Here is a 21,749-nt window from a genome sequence, read left to right on the forward strand (position 1 = left end):
GAGAACACAGCTGTTTTCTCCAAATGCATGGGGATTTCACTTCTATATCGACATGAAAATGTGGCAATATTCCTTCACCTCCTGCATCCAAACAAGTCATCTGTCCACTGCTCTCTCACTGGCTGTGTAGAATCAGCATTGACGCATCCCCTTTCATTCCCATCATACATCACAGCAAGCCTTGACAACATTGCTGCACAAAACACGTAAGTATGCCACTGGCCATGATCTAGAGTTACAGTATTCTGCTGAAATGTGTACTATTGTCGAGTATTTGTTCCATTTTGAAGTAAATTCAGTTCTGACTATGAATGGATTCAAGCAAATAGCCATTTAACTGTGGCAGACATTTGTAAAAAGCCAAAGTACAGAGTACACTTTACCATGATTTGCAAAACGATGACACGTGTTGTCCACTCACCGCTCAACTCCTCAGATTAGTTCTAGTCCTTGGCAAAGTTGGAGTCACTATTCCCTCTCCCAAATTCTCCAAAGTAAATCTGCACATGACCTCAACTGCCAAAGCTTCATCTGCAAATAAATGATAAATGTATGATGCCACCCCCCCCCCCCCATATTGTTAGACAGACAGACACTGACCTCAGCAACAATAGTTTAAGCTGCTAACGTAACAAGGTGCTGTATTCATGGTTAATGAATTTGGGGAAAAACTTCGTCTTTTAATCTGGTAAATAGTAATCATTGTAAAGAACTCACTGGTTTCTACATTATTGTGTGTGTGTGTGTGTGAGAGAGAGAGAGAGAGAGAGAGAGAGAGAGAGCGCAAATTCTCTTGGTAATGTTAAGAGAGACAGCAGTAATTGAATGTTTCTGTTTGTAAGTGAAGAAGCGACAAATATAGGGCAAGAGGTAATTCATATTTATACTTTTCTGTCATTTCCCATTTGGCAGATCAGCATTAAAAAAACTGAAAACAAGTATTGATGACAAATGTATCAGCATCAAATCAGTCTGCAAAAGTCTCTGAGTCTGGCACTACATGTGAGGAACATTCAACATGTTTAAAATCACAGTAATATTCTATATCAGCATATACAATTATTTTCAAAATTATCATTTATTTTCTGATAAATTAGGTAGGATTTTTGCCATTCCCCTGTTTAAGACAGTGGCTAATCTTTCAAGTGTTGTACTATCCAACTGCAGTTTTTCTTTCAATTTAGCACCCATATTTTCAGCTTCTGAATAACCGGCATCAGCACAGTAGCGGATGCAGACCTGAAAAACCATAACATATAAGTTGACTTTTATGAACTTACAAAGCATCAGAAATGGAATAATGTTTAAAGAAGTTACTCACAACTGCTTTTTCACTATTGTTGACTGCAATGCAAGCATCCAGAAGTTGGTTTAAAACTGTAACCTCTGGCAAGCCAACAATTTTGTGATGTTCCTTGTCAAGCTTGTCCAATACTGCAAATGCCTTTTCAATCTCTTGGCCATTCAGCAACAGAATGATGATGTTTCCAAGATTTTGCCCAGTCCAACTGTTTAGAAGTACAGAACATACGTGCCTTTTGACAAGTACATTAAAATACTTTCAACCTAAGTATTTCATAAAATCTGTATGTTACCTGAGTGCAGATTTAACATCAACTTTTTCTTGAAATTTGTTAAAAATTTCCCAAGCTACATCAGCAAACTGTAGAGCAGTTGGTGAATCCACTGGTGGTAAATTTCTGGCCATTGACTCTAAAAGATTGGATATCAATTTCTCCCTATCAGTGTGATCAAAAGTGACCATATCTGACCACACTCTTGGAAGATGATCAACCTGGCCGCTTAAGTCAATGGCTTTAATTACCTCCTGTACATACATAAAAAAGGACAAGACATTTAGATAATATTTAAAAAACTTACAAAATACAAGGAGGATAACTTCTTTTAAATTAACTTATTTAAAGAACGATAACTTGGTGCCCCTGCTTCCAGTTTACCAAAGTGCATAATGCAGCTACCTAGCAATCAGTTACTTGCAGTTTTGAAAAGAACCTTCATCTTATACATTCAGATCTTCATTACCTAAAATACAGCTCAGGTTGCCAGCTCATATAGGTGGAATTACTACATGTCATCTTAACGGCCCAAAAGAGTTGTGATCAACCAGTTATTGTCACTAATTGCAGCTTCATGCCCTCATCTTCGCACAAAAACAGAAACTGTGTCACAATAGTGAAATTGTACAATGCAATAGAATAACACTTTATTTGATATCTGCCAATCTCTTGAATCTTCAAGCTCAGTCATGAATGTCAATGTGCCTTCACTGTCCCATTCATTTGCTTTTTTGGCTGAGAAGAGGCTCCTAGTTATTGCTTGAAGATTGAAATTTTATACAGTGCAAGTGTTATTTCACTTCTGAAAATATTATTTTTGTACCAGAAAATTATTCCATAGAACTAAAGACAAGCAACAACTATCCACTATTGCACTATGAATAAGCTTATTGTTAGCCACAATGTGAAATAAGTCAGTCGGAGCCAAATATGGCACAACTATGAGACAGAAAATGTATAGTAAAACAACCTTTAAAAAACTTGCAAGACACAGAAACAATATAAAATACATGTAGTGATTGTGATACCACACTAATTATTTTTTGTTGCCAAGATTTTTACAACTCAGATTCAAGATATCTGGGAATAATTAAAAGCACGTGTCTACTCAATCAAACCCAGCATTTTTTTTCTTCTGGACATTATGATCTCAGTGTGTTTACAACCATAAAACACCAAATGGGTTATTATTATTATTATTATTATTATAACGATTGTTCCCCTTTAGCAGAGCGATTGAACTTGAATTCATAATTTCATCTTCGGATGTTTTTCTTCTTTGCTTCCCAAAACCTCCTCATCCTCTCAGAATGCTCCTTCTTCCGTTCCTCTGTCCATTTTTTACCAGGCTGACGCGATGTTCTTTCCCCAAACTTCACACTTGCGATTTTATGCCGGCACTCGGTGCGATCTTCGAGATTTTTTATGTTGATCTGCTGTAGATCCCTCTGGACTTCTTTCAGCCATTCTGTGCCACATTTACTCCTTGTTATAATATTGAATAATTTCTTTGCTGTTCTGGAGTCTTCCATCCTGTAGATGTGTGTATAAAATTTGGCTCGGCGCTTTCTGATTTCATCTGTTACTATGTTGATCTTTCTATAGAGCTCGTTTTGTGGTCTCTTCATCCAAATGCCATTTTTGTTGATTGGACCGTAAATCTTCCTGAGAATTTTTCTTTCCTGCTTTTCTATTTCCTTAATTTTAGAATGACCGTCAATCACCATTGTTTCAGCTGCATAGATTGCTTCTGGAAGAATCACTGTTGTATAGTGCCTTAATTTTGCGTCTGTCGAAATGCACTTCTTGTTGTAATGCGTCCATGTTAGCTTGTAGGCTTTCTGGAGCTTGGTGATTCTTTGTTCATTGGCAATTCGGTTTAATCCTGAGGACTGTATAGTTTCACCGAGGTATTTAAAATGGCAGACTTGTGCAATTTTACCATATTTTGTTATTAAAGGGGATTTATTTTCTGGCTGCCTTTCCATATATTGGGTTTTTTCATAAGATATCTGTAGTCCGGTTTTTTGTGAAATTTCATGTAGTTTTTCCACTGGGTTATTATTATTGTTATTATTATTATTATCATCATACTTCGTAGTTGGCGCTTTTCAATAACTGTTATTCAGAAGAAATCACTGTTCAATAGCAGTAGTTGTGGATAGCTATAGATATAAATATTTGCCGAAATATGCTGTATTAATCATTTTCAAAACAGTAGATTAAAGAACCAGATCTTACACTGTCATTTAGCAAAATACACTGGCTTGAATCTTGACATAAAACAACAAAGATTAATTTACCTCCATAACACTTGGTTCTGGAATGTATATATGTGGAATTAGTTTATTGTAATATTCCATAAGGACATCTAGAGGCTCACTTACGCACAGGAGAGCAAAAAAATGCCGACTGGAAGAAAATAAGAACACACTGTAAGACAATACAGCATAAAATCTGAAGACTTACAAAAGACTTATTTCTTAACATATTATAAAGTAGATGAATTATTATATTAGTTATTTATTGTACACCTGACCATTGGTAATATTTTAATAATGGTACTTACTAGTAGATTGACTCTTTATATGAGTCTCCAATCAGATCATAATTGTTTCCTCTGTGCAGAAATTTATCCAACCTGTATGCCAGTTCTTTATCCTGAAGATGATTTCTGCAAACATCCATTGCAGTAACAAAGAAAAATGTGTCTTTGGGATGTGTAACTTTATATTCTTTATTTTCTATGTAGTTCATTATGTCTAAAAGAATGGAGCTCACAGGACCTCCTGAAAAGTTTGAAAAGAGACAATTCAATGAGTTACATAACACCTCAGAGTGAAATCAATGTACATATATATAAATATAATAGAGGGAAACATTCCTCGTGGAAAAAAATATATCTAAAAACAAAGATGATGTGACTTACCAAACGAAAGCGCTGGCATGTCGATAGACACACAAACAAACACAAACACACACACAAAATTCTAACTTTCGCAACCAACGGTTGCCTCGTCAGGGAAGAGGGAAGGAGAGGGGAAAGACGAAAGGATTTGGGTTTTAAGGGAGAGGGTAAGGAGTCATTCCAATCCCGGGAGCGGAAAGACTTACCTTAGGGGGAAAAAAGGACAGGTATACACTCGCGCACACACACACACACACACATATCCATCCACACATATACAGACACAAGCAGACATATACAGAGGTAAAGAGTTTGGGCAGAGATCTCCTTCCCTCTTTCCTGACGAGGCAACCGTTGGTTGCGAAAGCTAGAATTTTGTGTGTTTGTTTGTGTGCCTATCGACCTGCCAGCGCTTTTGTTTGGTAAGTCTCATCATCTTTCTTTTTAGATATATTTTTTCCACGTGGAATGTTTCCCTCTATTATATTCATATATATAAATATATGTACACTTACTTTCCTTGCAGAATATCATAAGCAAATAATAATAAGATGCTAAACTTGGTTCAATGTTTATCCTTCTGAACTCTGATAGTATTTGCAGAGCATATGTCTTACTGAGTTTCTGGGAACTCATACTACTAATAACCTCCAGAACGGCATTTAATGTACCAACATTTGGCACAAGTTCCTGCTTTGACATTGCCGTCAGCAACTCCTGAAAATTAATGGTGAATTAATGTCTGAATGAAATAAATGTTTTTGCCTTTACTATGAAACTATGTATTTTAGACAAAATTTAGAAACCTACACAAACCTAGCAGAAAATTCCTAGTTATTAAACAATAACAAACAAGTACTAAATTTTCCTGCTTAATTTTCAATATTGTGAAGCTAAATTGGTTTACTTTTTGAAACGCATTTCTTACAAAACACGAAGAAAATGATTACAACTATGCACATACATTTACTTGCTTCTGTCTGCAATAGTTACAATAACTACATAGCTACAGCAGCCAATGCTACATTTGATGAAATCTTAGGGGGAAAAAAAAACATTAGAAAGACGCAATAATGTCATAACCCATAACTCAAAAATACTATTAAAGATTTTACACATTATTTTGATGTAAAGTCACTGAAAGCCATTTTCATTCCATTTACTGCAATCATCCTAGCAGAAGCACAGTTCAGGTGTATTATTACGTATGCTAAGTGCAGATTATGCAAACATATTTGGTGCACTACAAACTCATTGCCATTGGTTTCTTTGTTCAACTTGACAAAAGACACTATTGTTTTTCACGTACATAATTAATTAAACAGTGCAGATTAAACAACTACCTGTTGCTGCCACTAGTGACAATTATGATTCTTGAGCACTAGCATACATGCACCATAAACATGCACTTAAGCCTATGGAGCAAAATCTATCAAAAGATGAACCTATTAAAAAGCTGGTACAGGGCTCAGCAGTTTCTGGCAGCCCATATACACTATCACTAAACAAATATGAGATGTTAACATGGATTTCAGAAACTTACTTCAATCAGCTTCCATCGCAATTCATTACTTTCTCGGAGAAAATTAGATACGCGGATGAGAGAATTGTATGCTTCAACTGTAAGTGGCATGCCTTTCTGAAGCATTTCTTGATACAATTGCCAAGCCCTCTCTACCTGATAAAATCGGGTCATTCCCTGGATAAGAGCACAGTATGCAGAGGCATCTGGCGATTTCAAAGAGGTGAAGATTTTTTCAGCAAGACCATTATCTCTGAAATGAAAAAATATTGTGATTCAATGATTATGTTTATTTATACAATGTATGAGCAATTTAGTTATCTTTTAACTTGAATTGTGCTTCAGTATTCTTACTTCCAAGTTTTTCTTAATCTTGCGTAACCTCGGGGACCTTGTCGAAACCAGTGTTCCTCAATCAGATCTTCTGCGTGAGCTTCTTCACAATTAAAAAAGCAGATTAACTCCAAAAAAGCTTGTTTTATACTGGCAGGAACATCTAGAACAAAAAAATAAAACAGTCAAATGAAACTTTACCTTGAAGGTGGCTGTGAAGTCAGAGCCAGATAAAATCTGCTCGAGATATACTCAGCTGTTTTAGCTTTCTCATTATTTTCTGAACAGGTTTGTAGCTATCTTTCTGTGTTACACTTGGTGCAGTACATAATTGATTGTTTACCTGGAGCTGCAGTATACTAACTGTGACATTTTGAATGAGCTTCAAATGGCTGATATAGAACTTGTGTTTGCATTACGAGGAATTTCTTTATAGACTATTCATAATATTAGCAAGAAGAAGAAACTGGTCTCCATTCAGTACTTGAAGAGTGTAACGAGACATCCTCCTCTAGCATTAATATCCTCAACAGTAGTTGTCGATACAAGTATTATTTTTCAGATTTTGGACACATCAATATTATCTCAGTTACTTTTCTGAAAACTTTCATATAATTTTATACACAGTGTGTTATATTTCTGGCTAAACTTTATTAAAAGAAATTATTTTATACAATATTTTAGTTTCAATATTATAATCGTTAAGTACTAGTTCTGAATGTACAGTTATAATTTTTTTTAAGGCAGACTTAAAACTTCTATTATTAATTACACAATCCCGTACTGTTTACTGTGTTTATTTCTGGATTCATATATGAAGTAATAATTGAAATTAATAATGTAACAGAAACAAGTAGGAATTCGTTTGTTAAGAAAAATTGTAAACCCTTTGGAATATTGTTATTTCCACAGAGTGTGGGAGTTGTAAGCATGCCTCTGATGTGACTGGACGTATTTTTGTGCGACCAATGTAATTTCAGCTTTGTTAATGTGAGAAATCAAAAGGCTGTATGATATACTAAAATGTGAGAAAATATATTTGTGTAAAAACAAAAATTCTGCAACAACAATCTTCAAAGTTATTAGCTCAATCCAACTATGAGATCCTAAAATGTGAGATTTTTGTATAATAGCTTCAAAACTCAGACCCCTACCCAAGAAGAACTGGAGCCATCTCAACACGACAAGCATAGTAAACTAGAAAATTTATTTTAAACTTTGCTCCTCTCAAATCTTCATAAAAGACACTGTGTAATGTGGACTATAGATGGAAGTAGGAAGGAGGGGGTAGATTACAAAAGTAAACACTACAAATGGCAGCAGGGTTCACTTGAATGGTAACAGTGAGGTGGTGTGGATGGAATATCTCACAGCTTGCATGGGAAGACTAAATATGAGTTTAATAACTACTCGTATGCCTATGCATGAGGCAGAAATAAAGTTAACAAAACAGCGATGTGAGAAGTGTCTAACATTTCTGATTCAGCGGGATGAAATACAAAAATTTTTCAATAAGGCATAGCTGAAAGATGTGAGATCATGCTATAGGGATGAAAAGTCACCTTCCATATGCCTGACCTGAAGATGAGCTCGAAAAGGTTAAAAAATTACTACATAAAAATATAGTAGTATTTCACTAGCAATTGGTCACAGCTATCTGTACTTGTATTTAATGATAATCAATGTACAAAATTTGATTGGAATTATAGTGAGACAAGCAACAGATCAGATAACAAGGAGGAGGTAAGACAAAGTTTCATGGGGCCAAGCTTAGTCCCTTTCCCTCATACACTGAAGTAATAATTATGTTTTGCATGGAATAACATGAAGTTCTTGGACTCCTCAAAATCAGTGATACATGGTCCCCATAGGACATTGTCTCTGAAAATGGAAATAGGTTGGACAGGAAATGTGACATTCAGCAGGTGTATCCACCAGATGTTTTTGACACTGCAGAATTACATGCAATTTTTTTATATGAAACAAACCATTTAACATACACAAGAATATACTGAATGTTACAAAGTTACTATGTAAATAGCTAAATAAACACAGCCCTTAATTCCTTTTGTTAAATTTTATTCAAATATAGACATGAGATTTGCGCTGATGATTGATCAGTGAGAGAAGCATTTTAGAGAAATGGCCTGCAAAGCTCAACTCATAATAACATGTAATGGCTAATGAAGTAATTGTACATGTGGATGAAATTTTAATAGCTAGCTAAAAGTGTTACACATGGTGAGTTAGTACACATGTTTCTAAATGCTCTGGAAAAGATTGGTATGAATTATCTAAGCTTGAGTTTTTAGAAAGAGCACTACAATTTTTGATTCATATAATCAGTGAAACGTGGATAGTACCTAACATGGGGAAATTAAAAACAAGAAAGATTTTGCTCTTCCTACTAATGGGAAACAGACAAAAGCAATGCTGGTGTAGTTTGTACATGGTAAAAAAATTTATTTTACAGTTATTTAGTGCTAGATGTTTCGGAAAATTACTGAAAATAAATGAATTGTGGGCATGGTCTAAGGAGTGTGAAGATGCTTTCAAAAGATTAAAGAAGGAAGTGTCCAACAGTAAGGTTTCATGTTGCCCAAATTTTGACTTACCATTTTGTATGCCAGCTAGTGTCTGTAAGTATAGCTCAGCAACTGAAATTGCAATTAATGTGGAAGTTGATCACATGTCTATTGCTTTGGTAAGTAGGTCCTTATCCACACATTAAAACAATTACAGTCTTTCAAAATTAGAAGCTTTAACCATGGTATGACAGTTTCAGAAGTTTGAGTATTACTTGTTGGGCTACAAAACCATAGTTTAAACAAGTAATAAAGCATGTTTAAAGGATGGCACGACAAGTATAAATAAGGAAGTAAAAACTATTAATATGTGCCTGTGTAACATCTGTATCTAATTGCAATAGAAATATGGGTACAGGATGATTTAAGTTTTTTAGTAATGAGTTTTGACCTGAAGTAAAGAATGATCTACATATTCATCAAATTTTACTCTATCATAAAATACGTAGGTTGGAACTTAGTGGCAACACTGCAATGGAGACATTATGCAATGGAATCTGCTATTGTCACTGATAGCACACGTTGTTGACATACTTACATTACCTGCGAGCAAATGGACTCACCCGTCCCATGTCACCAGCATGCGCACAATCAAGGGAAACACAGTCACTTGTGAGCGAGCAGTCTAACGTAACGGTGTCACTATGTTCTCGAAACAGGAACAACGGAGTTGGATGAAGATTGAATATGCCAGAGGTCGTACAGAATGACAGTGTCATCAAGGTCTTCAAGAGGCATGCGGGGAATCGGCATTGCCGTACAGAACAGTGGCATGTTGGGTAAAAGCCTTCAACGAAGGTCGCCAAACTATGGCAGACATGCATCGGGCAGGTCATCCTAGTGTCTCTGAAGAAGTAGTGCATGCTGTTGCCGTGTTAGTGGACAGTGATCGATGCCATACGATTCGTGAGCTTGTCCACGAAGCCGGATTAGTGCATACGACTGTGCTTCGCATCCTGAAGGAATGCCTGGGCATGCATAAAATTGAATCACGATGGGTTCCACATTACTTGAAGGAAATGCAGAAATGGATGCATTTTAACACTGCTCAGACACACTTGGAGCGCTATGAGCATGGAGGAGAGGCTTTCTTACGCCATATCGTAACACTGGATGAGACACGGGCCACAACTGAAACACGAATCCAACGCATGGTGTCATTATGGGTTGCTGCAAAAGTCGAAAGTATGTCAGAGCCCCAGTATAGTGAAAGTTACAGTGATTCTCGTGTACGACTGAGATGATGTTATCCTAACGCATTACATTCCTCCACAGCAGACCATCAATGCACAGTATTACTGTTCGTTTTTGAAGCATCACCTGCGACCAGCTTTGCGAAAGAAGTGGCGACACTTTCTGTGCAACCCTCTCATCATTTTGCATGACAATGCTCGGGCGCATACACGGCAAGTTGTGGCTGCTCTGTTCTGTCGATTGGACTGGGAAGTACTGTACTATCCACCATACTCCCCAGACTTAAGCCTTTGTGACTTTGATTTGATTCTGAAGATGAAGGAACCACTTCATGGCATTCGCTTCAGAACTGTTCCACAGGGGGAATACATGGGGCGCATTTCAGTGAACAGAGATGGAGATTCTGACAGAGGGAAGTGAGGTGCATTCCAGTCAGCTATCTCACCAATGGGTGGTGATCGGGAGGGAGATGTCTCGCACTTGCAAAGAAGACAGAGTACATGGGATGGTAAGGGAATCTGCGAACTGCGAGTGTGCAAGAAACCTAGAGTTGGCTTTGTAGAGCGGGAATCTCTGTTTCTGTGAGGGGACTAGCAACAGGACTAGTGCGGAAGGCACCATTAGCCATACGCACCCTGCAATGGTGAATAGGATCAAGTATTTTCAGAATGGAAGGAGCTGCTGAGCCATAAACCTGACTTCCATAATCTAGTCTGGACAAAACAAGAACACAGTAAAGATGGAGAAGAGTAGCATGGTCTGCACCCCAAGATGTATGGGCCAGGAGGAGGAGAGCACTAGGTTTCCGCAAGCATGTAGTCCTTGGAGGGGGGGGGGGGGGGCGGCGAATATGGGGCAGCCACGTCAGCTTCTCACTTTAAAAAAAGCCAATGAAATGGGACTGTGCTGCAACATCTAGGAGCTGGTCACCTAAATACAATTCTGGATCAGGGTGTTCTATGAATTGATGACAAAAATGCAAAACCTGCATTTTGGAGGGAGCAAATTGGAAGCCACGGGAGACAGCCCATGCTCAGGTCCGTCGGATGGTGCCTTAGAGCCGACACTCAGCAGACGCTACCGAGTGGGAGCTGCACCAGATGCAAAAATCATCGACATACAATGCAGGGGTAACCTGAGGGCCAACAGAGGTTATAAGCCCATTGATGGCTATGAGGAAGAGTGTGACACTTAATACAAAACCCTGTGGGATACTGTTCTCCTGAATCTGTGGTGTGAAGTGTCAACTGAACCTGGAAAAGCTGGTGGGATAAAAATTCGGAAATAAAAATCTGAAGGGGACCACGAACTCCCCAGTCATGGAAGGTAACTAAAATGCGATGACACCAAGACATGTCAAAAGCCTTATGTAGGTCAAAGAAGACTGACAATGTGCCGACAGTTAGTAAAAGCCTGTCAGATTGCAGCTTCCAATCTGAGTAAATGGTGAGTTGGAGATTGTCCTTCCCAGAAGCCACACTGATAAAGCCCTGAGATTCGAGTACCCAACATAATAGGAAACTGACCATCCTCTACGCAGTTTACGAAGTACGTTCATCAGGCTAATTGGGTGGTAGCTGTTGAGAGACGTTGGGTTCTTCCCAGGCTTAAGGACGGGGATAACTATACTGTCTCAGCACTGTAAGGGGAAGGCACCCATGAGCCTAATGTGGAAGGGAAGAGTTGTGTAAACCAACACAGTAGGTGACTGCCAATAAAATGTTGGGTCTATTACATTTGTTACTGTCAGTTACTACCCACTGTGTTATGTCTATAGTGCTACAGGTATTGTATGGTTCTTCTTTCATGAAATATATGAGTACATAGTGTACAAACTGCCAGTGACTGCCATAATTTTCTTCCTCTTATCATCCATACTTTCTAATATATAAACTACTTTCCAAGAGCCAAAATGTACTGCAATAAATGTCTATAAAATGCTGCACTGTACAATTTTTTTGCTGTGAGACAGTTGCAATTCCTGAAATCCATTGTCAGTGGTCTCTGGCCTGCCAAGGAGCACCGCTGTCCTGAGTCCATGGATAAGCCACGAAAATCTGCTGCATTACGCCACACACACACACAGACCTGGCATGCAGACAGATTGGTGAGACTAGGTCCAATGGGCAGGGCCTACACAGTAGTGGGAAATGATGGGTTTTAGATTGGCAGGCTCGATTCTTTAGAGATACCCATAGAAATGGCCTGTGGTTTTTGCCCATCATAGAAGCCCACTGAGGCCATGGTGATCAATCCATGCAACAGATGACTTGCGTGAATACTCTGAAAGTCAATACTAATGAGGATAGGTAGCAACTCACCTTAAAGATGATCACTGACCTGCAGACAGGCACATAGAAAAGACAATTACATTCTCACAACTAAATTTTTGGCCATAGCCTTGGTCAGAAAATGAGAGCGCACGCACATTCACACAATCATTCAGACACAACTCTTGCACACATGACAGCTGTCTTCGGCCACTGCATCAACAGTCTCTAAGAATCAGATCCAGACAAACCATTTCTCACACCTCCCTGCTTATCATCAACAGCTACCAGGTTAGCAGCAAGAAGTGGTGGCAGCACCGACTGCAAGCTGAGGGGAATGGTAGAAAGAGAAGAAGCAGTAAGAATGAGGGAGTAGATAAGTGGCTCACGTACTCAGCTGCACCCAGCCAGCGACGATGCATGACACCTCAGTAAACAAATCATTCCCTCCTATGAGACAAAAACGAGATTTTTCCAGTGTTTTTTGTTTTTTCAAATTTCCCTGATACTCCCCTGACACATATGAAATTACCTGATTTCCTGAACTTGTGGCAACCCTGGCATCATTTGTGGAAGAGAGTATTTCGAAGGAGACCATGCATAATAAGCAAAAGCGTAGAAAAATGTTGCGGACAAAGTCCCGGAATTTTCTGAACAGACCTTGTACATATGGTGTCCATCAAAGATTAGCACTTGCCTCATACCTGTTATTTGACCTAAATAACTGTTTTACTATATGCTGGAAGACTATTTAAAAATAACGATTTTTTACTGATTATACTAGTATAACGTCAAAGGGACCAAACACATTCATACAGACATAGCCAGGAAAATAGTGCAACATGCTTATAACTGATTCAACGCGAACACCTTAACCCCTATCTAACTCACATCATGCAGCTACAAACAAATAAAAATGACTTGCAGCTATAAGAAGCAGAGAGAAATTAACACACTCTACATGTCTGAAATTACAAGACACTCAGATGGATAAAAAACTGAGATAGCACCACAATATGACAAACTTAATCAAAATTCTTAGCTCTGTCAGTTTTTACTTACATATCCCTCTCATTCTGTAGACCTGCAGACAGAATTGCAGGCATACTTTTACTCAATATTGTTCTGTGACCTAAACTTTTAAGCAATGTAGAACATAAGAAAGTACTTATTCTACAGAAGCGTGCTGTAAGAATACTATTTGCAGAACCCTCTTCAGAGACCTAGTGATTATTACACTCAAATGCTAACACATATACTGCCTAACAGTATTTGTGGTAAATAGTAACAGAGAATTCAGGATGTACGCTGAAATTCACAACAACAATCTTAGAAGTAAAAACTATCTCCATGTTGTCTATGCATCAGTGTATAGGGATCAGAAAGGAATTTTGTGTTCTGGGGCAACTGTCTGTAACTGGTTGCCATGAAATATATGTTAGCAGTTAGTGTAGGCTAATCCATTCAGTTGATTTCTACCTCCTGGAGGAAAGTGTTCATGTGGTGGGCACAGTGTCCTCACACATTATTGTCTTGAGAGATGAACCCATCAATGAAACGTTGACTGTAGGGCTGCCCAATACCACACAGCTCTTAAAATACTCTCAACAGTGATAAGAAGTGTCCTACATCTGTATATGATGCTATCCCAAAACACTGACTCATCTCCATGTATACTTGAGACATGTACTGGCACCTGGCCTCTGTACATTCTTAAAAGACAATTATCGGGCATCAGACAAATCCTCCACTCATTGGGGAAGGGAATCCAATGTTGGTGATACAGGTTCCACTTTCTTTGCTCACCAGTTTTTTCCCTCCTGTTTGTAATGTGTGCTTAGAGACCACACTGATCATGTGGAGATGACATACTGTCTGGTTTGATACAGAACTCCGGGTCACCTCTCGAAACCAGCAGTGTGGCACTCTGTTGCATTTTTCTCAGATCCCAGCAATCTGTTAGCTGGTATTATACCGCAACAAGATAGGTCTTCAGTGTTCTGCCTTTCACTATAGCTGCTGGTAATCCTTCCTGTCATAAACTGCCACCGTGTGCACAATCTACACTTGAAATGGCCCTTCAAAGCAGGTTTGAGGACTGAACAGGGTGCTCAAGCTGCGTAATCCTCCTCAAACTTGGAGCCTAAGTACGTCTTATCGAATTGCACACAGAATGGATGTTTACTTCTACCTCCATTAGACACTTTGCTGTGTGTCGTGATTTTCTGTGGTCAAAATACTATCGAGAAATAGGTTTCTGAACGAAAAATAAAACTATGCAAATCATGAATGTGGTGTGAAACTCTTTCTTGAGCAGTTTATATTTAGAAGCAATATACACTCCTGGAAATGGAAAAAAGAACACATTGACACCGGTGTGTCAGACCCACCATACTTGCTCCGGACACTGCGAGAGGGCTGTACAAGCAATGATCACACGCACGGCACAGCGGACACACCAGGAACCGCGGTGTTGGCCGTCGAATGGCGCTAGCTGCGCAGCATTTGTGCACCGCCGCCGTCAGTGTCAGCCAGTTTGCCGTGGCATACGGAGCTCCATCGCAGTCTTTAACACTGGTAGCATACCGCGACAGCGTGGACGTGAACCGTATGTGCAGTTGACGGACTTTGAGCGAGGGCGTATAGTGGGCATGCGGGAGGCCGGGTGGACATACCGCTGAATTGCTCAACACGTGGGGCATGAGGTCTCCACAGTACATCGATGTTGTCGCCAGTGGTCGGCGGAAGGTGCACGTGCCCGTCGACCTGGGACCGGACCGCAGCGATGCACGGATGCACGCCAAGACCGTAGGATCCTACGCAGTGCCGTAGGGGACCGCACCGCCACTTCCCAGCAAATTAGGGACACTGTTGCTCCTGGGGTATCGGCGAGGACCATTCGCAACCGTCTCCATGAAGCTGGGCTACGGTTCCGCACACCGTTAGGCCGTCTTCCGCTCACGCCCCAACATCGTGCAGCCCGCCTCCAGTGGTGTCGCGACAGGCGTGAATGGAGGGACGAATGGAGACGTGTCGTCTTCAGCGATGAGAGTCGCTTCTGCCTTGGTGCCAATGATGGTCGTATGCGTGTTTGGCGCCGTGCAGGTGAGCGCCACAATCAGGACTGCATACGACCGAGGCACACAGGGCCAACACCTGGCATCATGGTGTGGGGAGCGATCTCCTACACTGTCCGTACACCACTGGTGATCGTCGAGGGGACACTGAATAGTGCACGGTACATCCAAACCGTCATCGAACCCATCGTTCTACCATTCCTAGACCGGCAAGGGAACTTGCTGTTCCAACAGGACAATGCACGTCCGCATGTATCCCGTGCCACCCAACGTGCTCTAGAAGGTGTAAGTCAACTACCCTGGCCAGCAAGATCTCCGGATCTGTCCCCCATTGAGCATGTTTGGGACTGGATGAAGCGTCGTCTCACGCGGTCTGCACGTCCAGCACGAACACTGGTCCAACTGAGGCGCCAGGTGGAAATGGCATGGCAAGCCGTTCCACAGGACTACATCCAGCATCTCTACGATCGTCTCCATGGGAGAATAGCAGCTTGCATTGCTGCGAAAGGTGGATATACACTGTACTAGTGCCGACATTGTGCATGCTCTGTTGCCTGTGTCTATGTGCCTGTGGTTCTGTCAGTGTGATCATGTGATGTATCTGACCCCAGGAATGTGTCAATAAAGTTTCCCCTTCCTGGGACAATGAATTCACGGTGTTTTTATTTCAATTTCCAGGAGTGTATTTAGAACACATCTACATGGATACCCTGCGCATCACACTTAAGTGCATGGCAGAGGATTCATCGTATCACCTTTACGATAATTCTCTATTATTCTACTCTAGAACAGTGCACAGAAAAAATGAACACCCATACCCTTCTGTGTAAGCTCTGATTTCCCTTATTTTATCATTATGATTGTTTCTCTGTATGTAGGTTGGCACTAATAAAATATTTTCGCATTCGGAGGAGAAAGTTGGTGACTGAAATTTTGCGAGAAGATTCCACCACAACGAAAAACACATTTGTTTTAATGGTGTCCATCACAAATCCTGTATCATGTCCATGACAATCTCTCCCCTATTTTGCGATAATACAAAACGTGCTGCTCTTCTTTGAACTTTCTCAATGTAATACATTAATCCCATCTGGTAAGGATCCCAGATCGTGGAACAGTACTCCAAAAGAGGACGGACAAGCATAGGGTAGGCAGTCTCTTTAGTAGATCAATAATATTTTCTAAGTATTTTGCCAATAAAGTGCAGTCTTTGATTTGCCTTCCCCACAACATTTTCTATGTGTTCTTTCCAATTTAAATTGTTCGTAATTGTAATTACTAGGCACTTAGTTGAATTTACAACCTTTAAATTAGATTGATTTATCATGTAACCGAAGTTTAGCATATTCCTTTTAGCACTCATGTGAATGACCTCACACTTTTCATTATTTTGGATCAATTGCCAATTTTCACACCATACAGATATTTTTTCTAAATCATTTTGCAATTTGTTTTGACCTTCTGATGACTTTACTATACGATAAATGACAGCATCACCAGCAAACAACAGTGGTTGCTCCGATTGTCTCCTAAATCATTTATATAGATAAGGAACAGCAGAGGGCCTATAACACTACCTTGGAAAACACCAGAAATCACTTTTGTTTCACTCTATAACTTTCCATCAATTACCATGAACTTTGACATCTGTGACAGGAAATCACAAATACACTCACATAACTGAGATGATGTTCCATAAGCACGCAATCTGACTACAAGGCACTTGTGTGGTACTGTGTAAGAAAGCTTTCTGGAAACCTAGAAATACGAAATCAATTTGAAATTTCTTGTCAATAGCACTCAACACTTCGTGTGATTAATGTGTTCCACAAGAATGATGTTTTCTAAATTTGTGTTGACAGTGTGACAATAGACAATAGACCATTTGCTTCAAGGTAATTCATAAAGTTCAAATACAATATATGTTCCAAAATCCTGCTTCATATCAATGTTAATGATATGGGCCTGTAATTTAGTGGGTTACTCCTACTACCTTTCTTGGGTATTGGTGTGACCCGTGTAACTTTCCAGTCTTTGGGTAAGGATCTTTTGTCAAGTGGGCAGTAGTATAAGATTGTTGAGTATGGAGCTACTGCATCAGCATACTCTGAAAGGAAACTAATTGGTATACAGTCTGGATCAGAAGACATGCTTTTATTAGGTGATTTAAGTTGCTTCTAAAACTCCAAGGATATCTACTTCTAAGTTACTCAGGTTGGCAGCTGTTCTTGGTTCAAATTCTGGAAATATTCACTTCGTCTTCTTCAGTGAAGGAATTTCGAAAGCTGTGTTTAGTGGCTCTGATTTCACAGCACTATCGTCAATAGTATTTCCATTGCTATCGCGCAGAGAAGGCACTGACCGTCTTGCCGCTAGCATACTTTAAATATGATCAGAATCTCTTTGGATTTTCTACCAGGTTTCGAGATAAAGTTCGTTGTTGCAACTATTATAAGCATCTCACATTAATGTTTACACTAAATTTTGTGCTTCCATAAAAGATTGTCAATCTTGGAAATTTTGCATTCATTTGAATTTGGCATGCTTTTTCCATTGTTTCTGCAACAGTGTTCTGACCTGTTCTGTGTACCAAGGGGGATCAGCTCCATCCTTCATTAATTTATTTGGTATAAATCTCTCAATTGCTGTCGATACTATTTCTTTTAATTCAGTATACATCTGGGCTACACTTACACTGTTAATCAGGAAGGCTTCAAGAGAATGTTTATCTGCTTTTTTGAATAGGTATATTTTTCGTTTATTTTTGGAGGATATGGGGGTTACAATAATTAATCTTGCAATGACAACCCTGTGTTCACTAATGCCTGTACCTGTTTTGATGCTTGTTATTAGCTCAGGATTATTTATAGCTAATAGGTCACGTGTGTTTTCACAACCATTTATTATCACATGGACTCATGAGCTAACTGCTCAAAATAATTTTCAGAGAATGTGTTTAGATCAACTTTGGATGATGTTTTATGCATACCTCCAGGTTTAAACATGTATTTTTGCAAACATATTTAGGCCACCACCAACTATAATTGGATGAATCAGGAACATGTTTGAAATTAAACTCAAGTTTTCTTTGAACCTTTCAGCAATTGTATCATCTGAGTTGGGAAGTTGGTAAAGGATCCAATTATTATTTTATTCCAGTTGACAAGAATGACCTCTGCACAAACTAACTCACAGAAACTGTCTGCTTCAATTTCAATACAAGATAAACTACTTCTAACAACAACAAACATGCCACTGCCAACTGTGTTTATCCTATCCTTTCGGAACACCATTAGGTTCTCTGCAAAAACTTTAGCTGAACTTATCTCCGGCTTTAGCCAGCTTTCAGTGCCTATAATGATTTGAGCATCAGAGCTTTCTATTAGTGCTTGAAGCAGTGGTGGTAATTTCCCAACACGGTTCTGCATCCATGTAGGCTGCATACTTCTTGATTTGCGCCACAGGGTGGTTGGATTTCAGATTCCGCTGGATAGGTCAGAAGTCCACTACATGCAGGAGGCGGCTACACGGGTAGCAGGGGCTGTATGGATTGGACTGGGCGGTTTCTTGGGTTAGAGGGTCTCGGAGAAATACAAAAAGGGCTTCAGTCTCAAAGGGTGTAGGTAAAACAGGAAGAACGTAGAGACAGGAACCATTGGTATAAGAGTTGTAAATTGTCATCAATTTACAACTCTTGTAAATTGTAAATTGTCATCAATTTGCAACTCTTATACCGATGGTTCCTGTCTCTACGTCTGCACCTGAAAAAAATGTTATAGTTTGAAATCTAAGATCACAGTCTCTCTTCATCCTAGGATCTGAATGACTCGCCCTTCATTACCGACCTTCACCAATGTATTCCTTCCTCCTTCCCGAAGAGGGAACTATCAGTTCCAAAAGCTAGGATAGTGTATGGCAGTAATGAAATTTTGCCATCTTGAGATAAGTACTGGCCAGCAATTCTAAATCTTAAGTTTATAAATAATTTAGTGACATTTATTGCAGGAAAATAATTAACTGTTCTAAAACGAAAATTTCTCATGGCATTATCATTCCTTGTCAAACATTTTGGAAATAGTAATGTACTTAGGGATTCTTATTTACATATATACTTAACACTTCTTGAGTCACAATGTAGATTCCTAAACAACCTTGAACATTTCAACTACCATTTCACTGTAACATTTTCTTCTACCCAGCTTTTCCCCCATCTATGATCATTCACATTGCAAATAATTTTGCAGAAATTTAAAATTTGTGCCTCTGACAGTAGGCTACTATGAATGACTCATTCACATTGTTTTTAAGTAATAAAAAGCACAGGCTCAAGTTAGATAGCCCAAGCTGTTCCCATACTGAATCATCTAGTGAGGGATAGAACACTACTAATTTTCAGCAGGGTTTGTTAATGTATTCACTCCTGTGGCTATAGGTAAATAATGCTCTTTGCAGGTGGTGTAAGCATCACAATTAACCCCAGAAGAGACACATAAACAGATGAAATAATAAATGAAATTTTTACAAAAATTATAGGTCGTTTTTCTGAAATTGGTTGATGACTTAACCTCAAAAAAGTAATTCATACATTTCTGTGCAGCACAGGATATATCATCATCAATAACAACCATGCAAAGTGTAAAGGAAATACGCAAAATGGAATGTTCAGAATATCCAGTTGTACACACTGATAAGAGCTTCAATTGGAAATAATGTATTATAATGTATTATAGGGGTACTTAAAGCACAAGTTCAGCAACATTTCCTCTGAGAGTGAGTGCTGGCTTCAGCTACCAAACAGTATTTTGCATATGCTTATTCATTAAAGTCAAATGGAATAAAATTGTAAGGTAGTTCCACTCTCAGGCACAAAGTACTTATCACACAGAAATATGATGTAAAGACACTGTCAGATGTATATAATCAAGAATCATGCAAGCTGAACAATTAGTTATACTAAAGCAACACATTATGTTTATTGTATCAGAAGGAAAATTCACTGTACCAAACTATAAAATAACAAGAAGACAATAATGGCTGGTCAGTTTTACCTTTGGGAGATGAATGAGAAGAAGAACCTTTAAGGATGTTCACTGAATTAAGATATCCATTACCGAAGTAAAGAAGCTACTACAAACTGGATTAATAATTGACTACAATTAAAGCACAGAAGAGAGAAAAGTATGCAGTCACAAAAATATTTAACCATGTTCCTTGTGAATTACACTCACCAATGGACAATGATGAAAACAAAAAGTTTTTTTGCTTGAAAACTCCCAAAATTTTTTGGAGAGATTTTACAAGTAGATTAAGGAGAACACAGAAGTCAATTATGTGATCAAATTTTTATCCAAAAAATGTATAATATTTTGAAACCAACTGATTTGTCCTATATCACAGCAAGTTACCACACGGAACTTGCATACAGCTAAACAAAACTACACATAACACAATCCAGAAAAGCGGATGTCGTGACTTTTGAAACATTTACTTCTATAGCATAACAATGCACTGCTCTACAACATTTTTAAACTTTCTCTCATCATATGTCAAAGAGCACAGTCATGTACACAGAGAAACAATTTCTTTACTTACCAATATTACATAAATTCAAAACTAAATCCATTTCTTTCTTAAAATATGCACAAAACAATATTATACTTGTAGCCGGACCAGAAAACTGGGTAAAATATTATTTCCCTATCTATGACACATCTTATGCTCTGCTGCCTCACCTTTCCCTGCATTCTCAAGAAGTTGATAAACTGTTATCGCATCCGAGACACGACAGTCTTCAATAAGTGTCTTTAAGGTATCTGTGTCCACATTACTCTCCTCTGTATACACTTCCAGTGGAAAATAATCCTGAAACAATAGGTGAGAAAATTAAACATGAGGATACACAATTTAAATATTTTTTTTCTTCAAATAATCAAGAGGAAATATCTTCCCACAGACAACACCGCAATTCAGATATATCGTCTCAAAATTTACATCACATAAAATGAAAGTAAGTTCCATAACTGAATTAAAAACAATATGTTTTCAATACAAAAGCATCAACAATGTAACGCTTGCAGATTTTTTACAGGGTAAAAGAATGAAATAAGGGATTTGAGCCCAAGCCATTAAACTTATTGCAAGGCTGCATCTTAATAATTATACACTGTAAATTACTTAATAGTGCATACAAACTGTATTCATTGGGGTTATGGGAGTGACATCAGTCTGTAACCATTGACATTCAAATACACAATCTAATAGTAACTATTAATGTTATTAGCCA

General features: G+C 38.7%; 1 protein-coding gene across 1 annotated transcript in view; it reads right to left on the reverse strand.

Annotated features, from left to right (window-relative positions):
- Window positions 1-1,059: 1,059 nt before the first annotated feature.
- LOC126175170 (protein PTCD3 homolog, mitochondrial) overlaps window positions 1,060-21,749 on the reverse strand; it is a 39,442-nt gene continuing 18,752 nt past the window's right edge. The window contains exons 4-12 of the mRNA XM_049921764.1: window positions 21,199-21,328; window positions 6,362-6,503; window positions 6,029-6,260; window positions 5,001-5,202; window positions 4,147-4,366; window positions 3,881-3,989; window positions 1,596-1,828; window positions 1,322-1,508; window positions 1,060-1,239 (exon numbers count right to left, since the gene is read on the reverse strand). Of these exons, the coding sequence (XP_049777721.1) occupies window positions 1,075-1,239; window positions 1,322-1,508; window positions 1,596-1,828; window positions 3,881-3,989; window positions 4,147-4,366; window positions 5,001-5,202; window positions 6,029-6,260; window positions 6,362-6,503; window positions 21,199-21,328 (1,620 nt within the window). The 3' untranslated portion in view covers window positions 1,060-1,074. The remainder of the gene's footprint in view (window positions 1,240-1,321; window positions 1,509-1,595; window positions 1,829-3,880; window positions 3,990-4,146; window positions 4,367-5,000; window positions 5,203-6,028; window positions 6,261-6,361; window positions 6,504-21,198; window positions 21,329-21,749) is intronic.

Source organism: Schistocerca cancellata, chromosome 1, assembly GCF_023864275.1.
Source record: "Schistocerca cancellata isolate TAMUIC-IGC-003103 chromosome 1, iqSchCanc2.1, whole genome shotgun sequence".
In the NCBI taxonomy this organism is placed as follows: Eukaryota; Metazoa; Arthropoda; class Insecta; order Orthoptera; family Acrididae; genus Schistocerca; species Schistocerca cancellata.